This window comes from Phasianus colchicus, chromosome 4 (assembly GCF_987193195.1).
Source record: "Phasianus colchicus chromosome 4, bPhaCol1.hap1.1, whole genome shotgun sequence".
NCBI lineage: Eukaryota > Metazoa > Chordata > Aves > Galliformes > Phasianidae > Phasianus > Phasianus colchicus.
The window spans coordinates 50,511,511-50,528,451 of NC_143439.1; the positions used below are offsets into that span (position 1 = coordinate 50,511,511).

Here is a 16,941-nt window from a genome sequence, read left to right on the forward strand (position 1 = left end):
GCCGACGGAAACGCGGGCCGAGCGGCGCCCGAAGCGCAGCCACCGACGCGTCTCCGCTCGGCAGCCGGCAGCGGCCGGCCCCGCCCGCGAGAGGCCGCGGCCCCTCGGCCCTCGGCCCGCTCCCTCGGCCCGCGGCGCTCCGCCGCTTTTGGCGCCAAGCGCGAGGCAGCGCCGAGGCGGCCGCGCCCCGCGCCGTGCCCCGCGGGCGGCTCCGCGACTTACTGCCGGCCTCACCCCGCCTCGGGGCCGGGGGCGTCCCGCCTGGGCGGCGCTGCGGCTCCGGGCCCGGGCGGAGGGAGGAGAGAAGGAGGGGGCGGCGCGGCGCGGCGCGGAGCCTCCTCCCGGCTGTTCTTCCCCGGCCGGACGGAGAGCGGCACTGTGTCCCCGCGGCGCGCGCTCGGCGGAGCCTCCCCCTCTCCGCTGCTGCCGCCGCCGCCACCGAGCAGCTCCCCCTCCCCCTTCCGAGCAGAGCCGCCGCACCGCCGCGCAGGGAGGAGGCGGCGGGAGCGGGCGGGCAGCGGCCGGCGGGGCGGCGGCGGAGCGGCGAGGAGCGGCCGGCGCGGAGGCCGCTCCATGCTGCACCTTCCGGAGCTGCGTGAGGTAAAGGCGGCTCCGCGTCCCGCGTCCCTCCCTCCCCGCGCCCCCTCCTCCTCCTCCTCCTCCTCGTCCTCGTCCTCCTCCCCGCGGCCGGGGGCGGCCGTGCTCGGGGCCGGCCCGGGGGGGGGCTCTTTGTGGGCCCCGCGGCGGCGCGCGGTGAGGGGCGGCGGGGCGCGGCGGGGCCGGGGGGGGCCGGGCCGGGCCGTGAAGTTGCGGGAACAAACGGAAAGTGGCGAGCGGCCCGGCCCCCGCCCCGAGGGGGGCTCCCGCGGCCCGGGGGGGGCCGGGCGAGGGGCCGGGGGCGGGCGGGGGGGTTTTGTTTGCGATCGCCGCCGCCGCCTCCCTCCTTGCCCCCCCCCCCCTCCTCTCCCGTCGGTTGCTCTGCCTCCCGATAGTTTTGAGGCCTAACTGTTTAGGCCTCGGCTCCCGGCTCCGCGCCGCCGTGCCGGCTCCTCGGCGCCCTGCGGGCCGGGCATCGCGGCCCCGCGCCCCGCCTCGGCCTCCCGCCGTCCCCCGGGGACCGGGGCGTCCTTCGATCGGGGCCGAAATTTCATTGTAAAATCGGCGGCTCCCAACTATCGGTGTTGGGCTGGAGCGGCCCCGCGATGAAAGGAAAGGAGGCGGCGGCGGGGAGCGGAGGGGCCGGGGCGGCGGGGCGGCGGGTCCGGCCCCGGGACGGCGGGATGCGGCCGGGTGGCGGCGGGGGCTCGGGCGGCGCGGCTGGGGCCGGGGCCTTCTGCGAATTGAGGGTTCGAAATGGAAAAAGAGGGTTAGAAAGTCGGTGCCATTCCGCTGAACTTTTGTTTTCTGGCCGATAGAGGCCGGTAGAGGACTGCGCGGAAGGAAAGTTTCTGAGCGGCGGCGCCAGGATGGACTTCCCGGCTGCCCAACCAAAACCCGCCGCCGATGGTAAAATCATCTACTACCCGCCCGGAGTGAAGGAGATCACCGACAAAATTACAAACGATGAGGTGGTGAAACGGTTAAAGGTAGGCCATCCCGGCCCCTCTTCCTGCAACTTTTGCTTCTCGCAGTAAATGTGTCATCGCGGGACTGCCGAGTTCTCCTATCAGAGCTGAAATGTCTCCTCGCCCGCAGACGTTCATAAGAACGCCGCTTCCTTGCTCGTCTCTAAAAGAGGAGGAATTGATTGTTAGTTCTTGACTGTCCTCATGTGTTCTCTCAAAGCTGGAATCGGTACAGAGAACTGCTGATTTGTGCATGAAATGCATCCACCATGTTGGAGGGGGTTCTGAAGCGGGGTCGTAATTACCAATTTCAGGATATATTGCCAAGCTATTTGTTGGTAAGCTAGGAGGTATCCCTGGGTTCCAGCAGAGCGAGATTCAGCATGGTGGGGGAAATGACCAGGTCTAGTTTAGGGTATTCTGGACCAAAAAGACAGCGCTGCTTATAACCAACAAAGGTGAATTTCTGGAATTCATAGCGGACCCTTGTAGTTGTTTCCTATGTAAAAATCCATCAGATTTTGGAGTTTAATACAACTCACGTGTCTGATGCTTGGCACAGTTGCTAAATTTTCATAAACAAAAGGGATCGTTGCTGTTAACACATGATTTTTTTTCTTGTTTGACAGCATCCTGGGGGAGTGTGAGGTTTATGGCTGTTGTATTTTTTTAATCTCTTTCCTTTAGATACATGAAATACTCTGATACAGTAGTATTATTTCTCAACTCTGTGCCAAAAACAGAGAAGAAGATTAAGCGCTGACCAAATATTAGCACAGCTCATTTGTTAGCACCATGGTCTTTGGACCAGAATGTTGTCGTAATCTAGGATTTGGTCCTGTGCCCAGGGTGGAGATGTGGTAATGATTTTTTTGAGATCAGAAATATTCTCTTAATCTGGTGATGTGTTTCCCATCACAATCGTATCCCCACAAAGACTGAAAGATAGAAATTGTAGTCTCACCCAGTCGCTCAGCACAGTGGAAAACATCTTAACTATAAATGTGAAGAAACTGTAGGCATCGTCCTGTGCTCTCAAAGCAGTACGTCTCAGTCTGTGTCTTGTTTCTGTGAAAATTGACCTTGTTGTACAATTACAGACTGGAAATTTGTTTGCTGAATGCAAGAGTCTAACCTGGTATTTTCAAAGCTACAGTGGCATATTGTTACAGAAGAACCTAGAGCTTTGTTTGGACAGAGACCTTGAATCACAGAGTGTGCAGAACGGGGAGGAGTGTGGTTTTGAAACCTTTGTGCTAAATGGGTATTCGTATTATTATTCTAATGGGAGAACTTGCATTGGTGAGCCATGCCATCCTAGATAACAGAAATAGTAGGATTTCCAAGACTTACATATGTGTATCATTGAATTTGCCTGTTTGTGTGTTCTATGTGACTTTCAGGCTAAGAGAAGGTATTCTTTTCTCATTTTTTATCAAGTACTGTTAAGGAATTGCTCTCTAGACTAATTGTAAATGGGAGCAAATAGTTTGGTTGTGGCTTCATTGTTGCCGAAGCAACATAGAAAGATTTTTCTTCTTGTACTGGTATTGCTTAATCTGAGTTTGGAAATTTTTTTCATCCGTTGTTCACTTTCCCAAAACATCAAGAAAATGGGAAGAAATATAGTGCCTTTTAGAACTAACCCAACACATTTTCTTTCTTTGTTTTTGCTCAAAAGTGAGCATTAATCTTTGCATATGAAGTCCATGTTTCTTTATATCAACTTGATTTATAGGAAGGAAATCACATTGGCATGTGGAATGTAATACAGTACTTAGATAGAAATGCACCTGAAAGTTTTGTTCAGTTTAAAGATAACTTTCCAGAGCTTTAAATATTGATAAAAGCCAGCTTGAGCAAGATGTACAGGCATGTTTTGATCCTTGCAGCTGTAGGGCTTTTGACTTGGTCATATATCACCTAAAGATGCTCCGTGTGTATTTTTTGCATGTCATGAAGCCACTCTTCTTGGTGCAAGCACATTTTTGTTCTCTGACTTACTAAAGGCACAGTCAACTTAATTGGCTGCAAATTTGTGTTGATATTAGCAACTTTTCTGATATCACATCTGTATTTTTGTGTCCAGGCTTCTACTCATAATGAAGGCTTTTCTTATTATTGGAACTTGAGACATTCTGGGCACCTGTCCCAGAGTGCCTGAGCAGCAGCTTTTGTGCCAAGGACTTCTAAAAAGAGTGTTTTTCTATCCTTTCTCTCCTTCTGCTTCGGGCTGTGGGTAATAAAATGTAGGCCAGATTCATTTGCAGTGTTTTGATAGATATGTATGATAACATTAGCACTGCCCCAAAGATGGAGGTATTGAGAACTTTCAAATCAGCATGTGCCTTCTGAGCAGAGCTGAAAGGAGAAGCCTCTGCATTGCACGTGTGTGTTGCACAAAGCACCAGGAGCTCAGGTACTTAATGGTGTCAAAGATGCTTTTTAGTGTGCTAGGTTACGCTGATGGCTCAGTGCCTCCTTGGAGTAGGATGGTACACTGTGTGTCATTTCAGCCATTAAAGAAGTGATTCTACCAGTACTGTGCTGTGGCTGGGGACAAATGGCCTGAGCTTAATTGAATCTATTAAATGGACAAATGAGGCTGCTAGCAAGTAATCGTTTTGAAACTTCCTGCAAAGTGGCTACAGAAAATTTGGGGGGCGATAATATTGCTCTTTACAGTGCACCAATTCATTATATAGCAGTTGGTTTCAGAGCTATAAATCAAATGTTTGTCATGTTAGTGAGGTTTGTGGGGAGAGATAGCATCTTTTATTTAATGGAATGATATAAGTGGAAAATAAATAAGTCAAGTCACCCAAGTCCTTCTTCAGGTCTAAAATAAAACAGCAGCTAAATACTAGTTGAGAACAGTTGTACTATCGGTGTTATATTTTTTCCTTTAAGGTAGTTGAAGGAAGCCTGAGACACTCAGCATTTGTCCTGCAAAACTTCTCAATGACCTCAAAATTAAAACAAATAGAAATAATCGACTATTGAACGTTTTCAAGATTGAATATATTTTACTGCCTTATCAAGCTTGTATAGAACTTTTATATTGTTGTCAGTAAAATATCGAATTTCTTTGGTCACAAGAGAATATTTTCATGTGATTTATATGTAACCTTGTCATCATTAGGAGTAGGATTAGTAGTAGTGTAATTGATTGTCACAGTTACTTAAAATAACCACATCAGTCCAAATTACAGAGAGTTTCTCACAGCCTTTAAAGGTGAAGTGAGAGCTGCCAGTGAAAGATGTCTGTCACTGCTGCTAGTCTTCCTACCCGTGTTCTTTATCTTCTCAACAAGTGTTTTGTTTTGCCTCGTGGTAAAACTGGTTGGTAAACAGATCTGGGTTAAAACTTAGGAGGAAAAAAAATTACTGCGCTGATTTTAGCCTGAATCATTTTCTTGCCTGGTTTTTCAGAAGAGCTGACAAATGCTTGTCTTGGCCTAGGAGAGAAGGCATCTCATTTTTTGGGGCAGTCCTGTACTGAAGAAATTTCAGAGTGGATTTCAATGTGCAGGTTTGCAAACGTCTTTCTTTGAGATAGTCATGCAGAAACTATACAAAAGTCCCCATTTTTATCTTGCTGTTAATATTTTTTTTCAGTAGAAGAACTGATGTGTGATGTACAAGTTCAGTTTAGGTTTGTATTGATACTTACATGATTTGATTAGTGTTTGAGAGATACGTAGGAAAAAGGAAAGTGTCTGTAGTGCAGCAGTTGGCTTTACATCTACACATTGGTGTAACTCGTAAAATATGTACAAAGTATGTCTAATAGGCACTGAAATACAGAAGTACAAAAACAGTTTCTGAAATTTTACAAAAGAATGGAGTGAGATATATTTCAGTGTAGAGATTTTTAACAAAGCTTTAAGGCAGTGTAAATCAAGTTTTAGTGAAATGAGTGTTCTGTGGGTTAGAATTTGTTGAGGATTATGCAGTCCTTTGTCATAGTTGGGGTAGCATTCTGGATTTTGTTCTGGTTTTCTGGATGGGGGGAATTGGTCTTCCTGTAGATCACAATGAGTCTGGCAGCCTTGTCTCTTTCCTATGGTAACAGTCCAGCAAGGTGTTTTCTGTGAGATTCTTTTTATCTCTCTCTCCTCCAGTTCCCCCCCTGCTGCCCCACCCCGAGGCCCAGTGTGTGATCATCTGGATTGGTACTCCTGGTGTGCCTTGCAGACTTCCTTATCTCGTCCCTTGACATTTCTAAACTAGCTGATATAAACAAACACTCCCTGTCCTTCCCATTGTCTTTCTGTATGTTCCTCAGATTAATAGATGTTGTCTTCTTTGTAGTTGAGCTTGCTATGTTTTTATCTCTGGAAGATTATCCTCACATCACTAGAAATTGTTAATGCTAATAACTAATGCTAATTATTATGTGTGGATTTTTTTTTTCTCTTTTAATGTTTGGATTAAGCTGGAGATCTGTGAGGATAAAAAAAATAATCTCTTTACTCACCTAATATTTCTTTATATGGCCTTTGGGATTGTGTGTTATGCTGGGTGGAGCTTGGATTTAATCGTGTTGCTATTTTGAAGGAAACTAAAAAGTAAGAACTAGAATGTCATCTGAGAGAAGAGAACCTGTTTTCTGTTGTCATATGCTGGGATTTGATGCATTTGAGGGGGAGAAAAGATCCAAAGATCCATGTTAGGTCAGTTGGATTGCGTTAACTAACAAATACTGTTTGCCAGTAAGAGATGACATGCATGTTCTCATGGCTTAGACCTCTGACTTGCATCGCCATATGTGCTTAAATGTAAGATCTGTAAGTAGCTTTGTAGAGGTTGCATTGCCACGTTACAAAATGATCCACAGATAATTAATTATTCTAACACTTCTTAAACTTCCATTAATTATGTTTAACTGCAAACTGCAGTTAGCAATGTTCTTGAGCTACTGCTGGCCGCAGAAGCCTAAAGCCAAATTTCTAATTTGAATTTGCTCATAGTTTAATCTTTTTAATTAGTTTGACTCTTGCAACAATCAAGTTTTTCATTAACTAGGACAGGCCACCAGTCAGAAGAAGAAATCTTATACTGATTTTTTTTTTTCTTTTCTCCAATGAAGTCATAGCTCTTTTCTTTGTAAATGCCCCAGTTTTCTCAATCCTTGGAGAAATAGACCATGTAGGTTCATCTAGATGTTACTTTATTTCAAATTGATTGATGACTAAATCCTTTTCAAAGATAATTTTCTTATGTTACAACTACGTCAGTAATTAATGGCAGTTTCATGTGTATAATATTATTCAAATGGTATCCTGGCAATAAAAATATAAATGCATTGCAAGAGAAAATCATCCTGGTTTGGAGATGGAGGAAGGGGTGGAAACTGAAGGTTGCTGAATTAACTGTGATAACTTCTGGAAACATTGGCACTGGAATGGGCTGCCCAGGGAGGTGGTGGAGTCAGCAACCCTGGAGGTGTTCAAGGGATGTTTGGACATTGTGTTGAGGGACATGGTTTGGTGAGAGAGCTATTGGTGATCAGTGGATGGTTGGACTGGATGATCTTGTGGGTCTTTTCTAACCTTGGAGATTCTGTGATTCTATGATCTGATGATGAACCACTGAAATGGACAGACTAGGCCAGAAGTCTTTCTGTCCTTGTTTATTCTAATCAAAACCTCAAAGGATTATTAATAGTACTGTGCTTAGAGGTTTGTTATTGTTTTTTGGTGAGGGGTTGATATGAACCCTAGTTTAAGAGATGGAGAATTGAAAAGCTGCCCGTACTGGGAAGGAGCCTGGGGAACAACAACTAAGTTGGCTTTAGGGACCTGATTTGGCAAGTCTGAGATGTAACTTCTGAAGTGACTGTGCATTTTGTTGGGTTTTGCTCGTTCAGACCACATGTTTCTTTGGTTTCAGTTACACTTTGGAGTGCTTAGCGCTTCTTTGAAGCAAGCCCCCTCTTTCTGCTTAGGAACCTGGAAAATGACGCCTTGTCTGGAAAAAGTTTGTTGCAGGCTGTACAACCGGCATCTTATAGAAACTTTGTAATAGGTAACAGTATAGCAGGATCAGTTGCCCAAGAAGGCCTAAAATTCTTCTCTCCTGCAATATTTTTTTCATTTATTGTCTTGCATCTTCAATAAATAAATTCAGAAGTGACTTTAAGGCTTTTGTTTGTTTGTTTTAAATGCACATAATCACATAGCAAATACTGTATTAACATTAGGATTGAGGAAACGGTACAGAGATGTTGTATGTATAGATTTGTTTAACTTGGACAAGAGGTTAATTGTGGTAAAAGCATAGAAAATAATTGATGCCAGATAGTAGATTAGGAATTTCTGGTTTTAATCCCCTCTCATGGAGAAAGAGCATTTATTTAAATTGAAAGGTGAAACGTAAATATTGTTGAAGGTCAGCTATTTCTCAGGGTCGTACTGGAAGGTTGTGGCAGAGCAGAACTGAATTTGGTTTGCAGCAGTGGCGTGCTTTAAAGATGTAAATCACTTTCTTGAGGTGGGTGTGCCTGGCAGTTAGTGTTTTTATGGTATAAATGTGGAAAACTCCTGCTGTATTCAAACATTCTGAAGTAAGTTTGGATACAAAATCCTAGCCATAATGCTGCGTTCCTACAAGGAGTTCGGATGCGTAAGTTTGTGAAACAGCAGTAGCATTAGCTATGCTCAAGGCTATAAGCAAAGTGTTAATCTTGCAACAGGGCTATGAGAGGAGAGAAGAAAAATTATCTCTTGGTTTGCAGACAGTAGCATGAAGATGATTGATAGGAAGGAAAATGAAACGTTGTCTGAGGTTACTTCTATTCCCTGCCTGCTTGAATCAATTCATGTTACTGTGTTTGCTTAATGCCTATCTTTTGCTACCAAAATAAATAAATTAATTAGCAGATCATTAGTTCACAATGTGTATTAGAGCCACGTTTGTACTTTACAGGAACCAAATTTGTGTAGCTCCTATTCCAAGTTAAACATTCTTCATATATGAAGTTCTTGAATGGACTGCAGCATGTGCTTAATCACTGTTGGTACCTGGAAATGTAAAACACATGCTTACTATTGGTGTCACTCAAAGCAGTGTGTGCTGGCTGGCTATGCAGCTGCAGTAAACTAATGAACTGTATTCCTACTGCTGTGCTGACATTGGATTTTTGATTGTTGCAAACATGTCTTAAGCATGGTGAAGTACTGCTAGAAGTAAAGAAAGATGGAAGGGCTACAAAGTGTGCTCCTGCTCAGAAACAAAAGCTGAGAATTTTCTCGTTCCTAGGTATCGTGGCATATCCTAAATGTAGGTTTTATTAATGTGAGACAGGGAGACGCACTTATCTGATAGAGGTGTTGGAACTGCAGTGGTGGGATCTGTTTTGCAGCCATGGTTGGGGGAAAAATTTCATCAGAACTTACTGTGAAGGGCAGTCAGCCTATTTAATGTCTTACTTTTCCTTAGTTAGCCCATTTTCTTCTGTCTGTTTGGCAATGTTACTCATCTTCATGATATTCTATTGTCATCAATAAATGCAGCCTGTTACCTTTGCTGAAATGTTATTTGCTGGGATAATTGGGAGTTATAGGCCTTACAATATGTGAAGGTTGCATTTTTTTAAATACCTTTTTGTAGAAATTATGACAGCCATCTTCAGGAGATTTGTCAGAAATTTCCAAGTTGTTGAAGTAGTACAAAAGTTTTATGGTGGCAAAATATGTTTGTAAGTATTAAAGAGATGCATGTTTGTTTGTTTGTTTCTACTTAAAAATATCCTTTTAATGGATGTAGGAAAAGAGAGGATTTCAAAAAGACTTCGGATAAATCAAAATTTTCTGCAGTTTTCTTCTCCCCTCTTCCTTCCATACTGGGTGCAGCACAGTCCTTAAGAGGCTTAGCTCTTCAGTAGTTATGGGAGTGGTTAGTAGTGTGAACTTCACTGTGCAGTCATAGAAGAGTACCCTTTCATCTACAGTAGTAGTCTGTCTGTCTTAGAACTTTCTGTGGAAATAACCTGATTAACCATCAGGGAATAGCTTCAGATTTGCAGATCTACAAAATACATTTTAATATTGTACAACGTGCTGATCTCAAAGCTATTTTATTGCTATACCTGACATGAGAGACCATTAAAATTTCAACTTCAAACTTGTGCTTACCATGAAAATCCTGTTACTGTAGTTCTTACTGCCTGAGAATTAGCTTCACAATTGGTGAAAAATATAAAAGCAAATAGTTGAATGTAGGAGGTGCTTAATATGAAGGTGATGTGAAGTTTGAGCCTTGCAATTGAATTGTCTGATTCTGTAGTGTGGGTGTGAAAAGAGTAAGTACTGGAATCATTTACTGTTCCTGAAAACAAACAAACAGAAAGTGTTTGACTGTACTTCTGTAGGAAGGAAAATGCTGCCAGATTGTTCCCCTTAATTTTTTTTGTTCTGTGTTCAGGTAGATTGTGGTCAAAGTAGGGTAAGTCATGTTGCTTTAATAGCTTTGTGTTCCTGCTCTAAAATATATGCATGTACCTAATTACCCAAACTGCAGTAACATCTATGGATAGTAAGCTCATCATTGAAATTTAATCAAACCACAGTCATAATTTAGTAGGAAGTTATTTGAAATTAAATTTTAAGGGACATGGAAATTCTTCTTGTGATTTAAAGTAGTAAAACATGATATTCAGTTACTTATCTGTCACTAGCTGCAGTGCCTCCCTGTGAGCTTCAGTTCTAATGTCCTCATCAGTTTGAAAGGATGTAACTTTTCTAGAACACTTTGTTTACATGGAACAGCAAAGAGGAATTGTTCAGAAGTATACTCCTTTGTGCAGTGACATAATGGTATGAAAGGGTACCTGAAGGGAAGTTTTAATTCTTCAGCTGTTCCAGCAATGAGATGAAATAGAGTTTTCTTTCTCTTGGTGGTGGAAACAGAATTCAGCATTCTGGGAAGAGGTGGAAAAGGTGGAAAAGATCACCCTATGGACTTTTTGTTGTATTTAAACAAGCAATTCTTTCTCAGCATTGAATTGCTGCCGAGTTAACATTAATTCACTTAAAAATTAAAGTAGAAAGAAAAACAAGAGAATTGTGATGGTTTTTGCTGAAAGCCCATTTATTGAAATACCTCACTCAGTCATCGTTTGCTAATGTAGATGGTACATGTCACTATTTCTGCAAAACTTCTCATCCATCTCTTATCTTAAGCTTCTCTAAAGACAGTAAAATTCCAGTGGCAAGAAAATAAGCACTGTTTTTGCTTCTATCTGTAAATGCTGACTAGGATGATCTGGGACTCCTGATCTAGGAGTTGCGTTTGTGAGCCATTAGTGCCATGGCTTTCTTAGAAAACATACATGGAATATGAAGGTAGGCATAACTCTGCAGCCTGAGGAAAAATAGAAAATCAGGAAATGGGATTTCAGCTGTATTCTAGTTGAAACTGGTAATCTAGACAGCTTTGCAATGATGAGATTTTGGCTTTAAGATACAGATCTATCTTTGTAGAATAGGTACGCATTGGTACAACTGGAAGTGAGTCAGCTGAAAACCTAGTAAGTTTTAAAAATATCTTTTGAACTGGGAGTGAAAAGCAGTTTAAAGACTATGTTTGTTAACCTCAGCTGGGGAAGTGAGCACAGCACATAGCATTTTCCAATGCTTACGCTCCCAGCCTTTATTTCCTGTAAAGGTTAAAATGCCTTCAGTCAGATTACAAAGTTGAAATGCTACCAGTTAATTTTGTTTAATTTTGACATTTTTACCCCAGAACTTTGTTTTGGATCTTGTGCTGGGATGTCGGAGTATACTGGCCTGAATTGAATTTGTTATGCCAATACGAAACCGTATTCATCTTCTCCATGAGTTCTGTACTGCAGTTTGTCTCAAACTTTTTCTTTCTCTTGAGAAATGGCACAGCAGGACTAATTCACCCTGTCTTAGCCTTCTTCAGAATCATTTCTACTTCAGTCCATACGTGGGCTGTGATGAGTATAAAAGTTTCTGTATAGAAACTGATTCAGCTTCTATCAACGCTTTGGTTAAAGGGCTGCATCGTGGAGTAGCCACGTGTTGTGAGTAAGCTTAGTCTAAGCTGACCTGCATAGCAGATATTTTAATCTAGTCAAAAAGCAAGTTAGTTTATCTAAAAACACAAAATGTAAGTCCTCTTGTATATCGTGTTTTGGAAGCTTGTTGTTCTTGCAGTGCTGCACCTGAGTACTTCGAGATTCTAAGCTGATGCTGCTACTGAAGAAAAGAGTTTTTCATCCTTAACCCTGCTGCTATTGCTATTCAGAGAGTTCCAATTCAAAGTTGTTTTCCTTCTTTGAGTCAACAGTTCTCTCAAGGTTGTAGAAGCAAATCAAGTTTGTGAAGACTAAGATGAGAAAAATGAAAAACGGAGGTATGGAGTGAGGGAAGGAGTGTGGTGCAGGGGAAATAATGAAGTTGGAAAGGATGAAGTTGCTATACCAGTAGCTGGAGGATTACTTTTAATCAAACCCTGCTGTGCTTCAATGTATTGGAATGTGTGGACAGGCGAACAACGGAGCCAGACAAGTGGTCTTGTTTGTGGACCAACTTCTGTTGTGCTTCCTTCTCTTTGTGCTGGCATTCTTGGAGTGGTATGACTGTTGCATTCAGTAACAGTTTAATTTGGGACACTGTTCATTTGGTTCAATGTCTTTAGCTCAACTTGAGGATAAATTAAACTGCATCCTGAGATTGGGCTGAAGCAGTCCTGCCCTCCCCTGTGGGGCTACCTTTGTCTTGTACTGACAATTGCACTGTGAAAGATTTTTTGGTAGTGCCACTTGTCAATCTTGTGAGTGCTGATGTAGTGAAGGGATGGAACTGGCAGATTCAGCTTAACTTGCACTGCAGTGAAATTGCACCCTAAGAATTGGTGCAAGGCCTGCCCCCATCCTGGTTTGCTGAGACAAAATGATGTCTCTTGTTTCAGAGAGCCTCAAATTTAAATGTAAGCAGTGCGCTACATTGGAAATTCATGCTGTGTTCATACACAGGTGTGAATTTTGCTGGTGCTGGTGGTTTTGAACTGATATGAATGTTGTGAGATCCTGGTTGAATTTTCTAATGTTCTAACAGACTGGCTGGTAGAATAATAGATCGTACCATTCATGCTAATATATGACTGCTTTCAGAATAAATTGATTTTATGTTGGAGCTCAGAACTGGTGGGTGTCATATATAATGAGAGGTTCTTACAGTTTCCTTTGTCTAGGAATGTTTGGTTTTCTGCTTTCTCCCATTATCATCTTTTTTATTTGAACAAAAGAAATAGAATTTGAGGCTTCAGTGTTTTTCAGGCTGCCCTATGCCTGATGGCCCACAGTTCTGTACTAGTATTGTGATAGAGATGTGGGCTTTGATGTTTAGACTGGTCTTTTCCTGTTCTGCAGTCCAATCTACTGAGTCTTGTGCTGTGACTTGAACTAGAGTGTGCGGGACAGGCCATTGCTTGCAAACAGATTTGTCCTCATGCCAGCTCTCATTCTTTTTCCCCCTCCTAATGCCTGCTGCAGTTGATTGTTCTTTAAACAAAGGCTTGTGTGAAATTACATGTTCATACAGAGAAATGAATCTTCTAGATAATCATAATTTTTTTAAAAAGGTACCTCCCAGCAGCTAAGCGCCAGAAAGAGCTTGCTCTTTTTTCTCTGCTGAGCATGAGCTAGTAAATACTAGAATCTCTTTCTGTCAGCCTAAAGCCAGCATTAGTAACACACCACAGGTCTCATAGGTAGACCACAGGTTTACTGTTATGCATTCATCTGGTTCACAGATATTCATAGAAAGCAAAAACACTTCTTAAAATGGCAGACATTTAACTTGTATTTCTTATGCTCTTAGGTTCTGGAAAGTATGCAGACTTTTTTTAGGGACCCCTTAATTGAACAGACACCACTGAAAAATGTCCAAGCATAATTTTGCCTATTCTTTGAAGATGCAGTGTTTGCAGAGAGCTTACACTTTTGTTGTGCTTTATGCATTGAAAATCTGTAGTTGCCAATTTTTTTTTTTTTTCTCTTAGCAATGTGTGTGTAATATATAGAAACTTCTTATGAAAATAACTAAACAGGAATGCTGCCAGAAACTGTTGTATGAAGTTGTATGGGTAATTTTGATTATACAGATCTTCTCCTTGAAATGATATGATTTCATCTCATGTTATTGAGGGAGTTTGTGGCTTGTTTTTAGTTGTTTCAATTCATAGTGTTATTTAAGCAAGTCTTTAATTGACATCTTAAGTTCAGAAAGCTTCACAATAACAAAAAAGAAAAGAATGTGTGGATCTGCGTTGCATGTATCACCAGTTATTCTATTGGGGCTCCTGAATTCAGTTGTTATAAAAAAAATTTTGGAAAGCTTAGGTGGGTATTGATTCAAAATCTGTAAATGAATTCCTTGTCTAATTATATAGGGAAAACTATATATATATATATATATATATATATATATATATATATATAAGCAACTGGTACCAGTCATGAGCAATAAATCAACTGTTCTGTGGCTTGACCAGTGCAAAGAAACTTGGATATGTTGGTAGTAGATGATAATGCTGTTGCAAAGAGAACCTGTGTAAATGTTAAACTGAGTTTGCATTGTCTTAATTTGAACTTAGCATGCATGCACAGTGGTCTTAGTGAAGGTGAAGGGGGGAAGGTGTCCTGATTTTTACAGAATTGTAGTGGTTGGAAGGGACCTGTAGATATCATCAAGTCCAACCTCCCTACTGAAGTAAAGTTCCCTGGAGAAGGTCATGCAGGTGGGCATCCCGGCAGGTTTTTAGTATCCCCAGAGAAGGAGGTTCCACAGCCTCTCTGGATGGCCTCATGTAGGGCTGTGTCACCCTCACAGTGCAGAAATTATTGCTCCTGTGCATTTTCCTGGACTTCTCTGGGATTGACTACGAGGGACTACTATTTTCTTAGCCAAAATGAATGATAAGCATTTTGTATTTTTGTCTGCTTAAGTGAATATTATATATCAAATTATAATTATATGTATTATATTTCCCTTGTATCTCACTTTCCTAAGAATCAAGTCTTTTCTGAAGTCTTCCTTTTGATGTGTAAAAACAGCTCCTAAGCAAATTCAAAACAGATGCTGTAGTCTCTTTGTCGGCCAGGTATGGATGGATGGCCACAATGTGTGTTTCCACATGGCTTTACCACCATCAGTGTAAGCTTGTGAGTGAGCAACCAGAGCTATGGAAAAAGACATGCTTAAATTGAAGCTGAACAAGGCAGTGGATTCAGATGGGCAGCAGGAAGCTTCTTTATGCATCTTTCAGTTTCCTTTGCTGGTTGTTTCTCTGATTAATTTTTTTTTTAATTATTTTTAGGGCTTTTTTTTGTTTTAAATTATTTTTTTACTGTTAATCCAGTGCTGCACTTACTACTGGTGTGGAAACCACTGAGATTCAAGATATGGGGGTAACACCTTCTGCCCTCTGTTTGACTAGGAGTTTCAGCCCTATCCCCATTTTGATTACTAACCCTGCTCTTAACGTCTGCACTGAAACTCTGCATCATGAATGTAGCTGTATTTTGGGAATACCTAATAGGAATACTGAAACATTTCCTTCAATTTAACATACTTAGGCCACAATTTGCTGTCTTCTGTAGTAATTTTCAATGAAATAAATAGTCAAATATTTGGTCTCAGCACTTTTCTTGAAGGTGCTAAAAGGCTTTGTCTTAATGCCTGAGTTTTAGGCACTGGAGATTTTACTTGATAGCTTTTCTTCCCTGATCATAAATCTTGGCTAACAGCATGTTTACGATTTCAAATCAAACTCCTGCAGTTATTAGAGACTGTTGTAAACCTCTGTAAACAATCTGTAGGCCAAAGTGCACTTGTAAATTCCTCATTTCTTTCTATACAGATGCACTGCAAGATATTTAAACATTTAAAAAAATAAATAAAAATCAAGCAAACAAAACCAGCAGAGCAATACTGCTAAATCTTTGTTGAATGAAAAAGTGAAAAAACATGCATAGCAAGATACTACAGTCCAAGGTTTGGGATAAACTGTTTCAGGATGCTGTTGACCTACATGCTATGATCATGAGGGTGATTTAAAAAAAAAAATAAATAAATCAACAACAGAAGGTTATATCTATAGAACATGAATTAAACTGCCAGGTTTCACACATTTTGGATTCTGAACCATAGCTAATGCAGTGGAATTAAGTACTATACATAGAATCATAGAATGGTCTGGGTTGAATAGGACCACAATGATCATCTAGTTTTAACCCCCCTGCTATGTGCAGGGTCACCAACCACCAGACCAGGCTGCCCAGAGCCACATCCAGCCTGGCCTTGAATGCCTCCAGGGATGGGGCATCCACAGCCTCCTTGGGCAACCTGTTCCAGTGTGTCACCACCCTCTGAGTGAAAAACTTCCTCCTAATATCTAACGTAAACTTCCCCATCTCAGTTTAAAACCATTCCCCCTTGTCCTGTCACTGTCCACCCACATAAACAGCCGTTCCCCCTCCTGTTTATATGCTCCCTTCAAGTACTGGAAGACCACAGTGAGGTCTCCCTGGAGCCTTCTCTTCTCCAAGCTAAACAAGCTCAGTTCCCTCAACCTTTCCTCATAGGAGAGATGCTCCAGCCCTCTCCTACATGCAAGTTTAAAACAAACATAGAAAGTTTCTGAGTTTTAGGACCTGAATGCAATAACTTCATAGGTTAGAATGCTGTTAGATTTGAACAGCTAAATGTTGTGCTTTGGTAATATATTCATATCAGTTGATTCATTTTAACAGTCACATGATCAATAATTTAATGTTGCCCTTTATAGATTGTAGGTGAGAGAGCTGATCTTTTTATAGATAACGTTTCCTATCCCCTTTTCTGTTTCCACAGTCAATGTGGTTTTTTTTGTTAGGTTGTTTTGTTTCGGTTTGTTTTGTTTTCTGAACCGCTTTTTGTATATCCCGCATGTGTCTGTGGACTGCTATTCTGAGGTCACTGCAGCTGAGCACATGAAGTTTATTTGATTCTCTGTTACTTTTTGAGGAAGGGAAACAAAACAAAGATCATTTTTTAACAATGAGGCATTATTTTTGCTCTTTGCTTCAGGCCACTAGAAGCCACTGCACTTTGAAGTGTGCACTTTCTCATGTTTTCTGGGAAGCTTCTGTAAGCTGAGGCTTGTAAGCTTCTCAAATTTCCCAAGTCACTGGCCCTGTCTCTTTGTCACAGATGCAGGCATTTGTGAGATGACCAAATCCTCTGCCCGTGGGGGCCAGATCTATGTTCACACTTGGGGCACAGGCCAGTATTGCTTCAGGTGTCTGAGCGTACAAAGGAAATCAGCTTCATCATTCTACTGTTTCAACTGAAGGCAAAAGTTG

General features: G+C 42.0%; 1 protein-coding gene across 4 annotated transcripts in view; it reads left to right on the forward strand.

The window, feature by feature from the left end:
• Positions 1–316: 316 nt before the first annotated feature.
• The window catches only part of PDS5A (PDS5 cohesin associated factor A), a 74,488-nt gene continuing 57,863 nt past the window's right edge, over positions 317–16,941 (forward strand). For 2 of the 4 annotated variants that reach the window (XM_031588498.2, XM_031588499.2), the window contains exons 1-2: positions 317–600; positions 1,416–1,586. In XM_031588498.2, coding sequence (XP_031444358.1) covers positions 574–600; positions 1,416–1,586 — 198 coding nt within the window. In that variant the 5' untranslated portion in view covers positions 317–573. Of the gene's footprint in view, positions 601–693; positions 754–1,415; positions 1,587–16,941 lie in introns of those variants that run through there. The other 2 variants (XM_031588500.2, XM_090139547.1) reach the window with 2 other exon arrangements.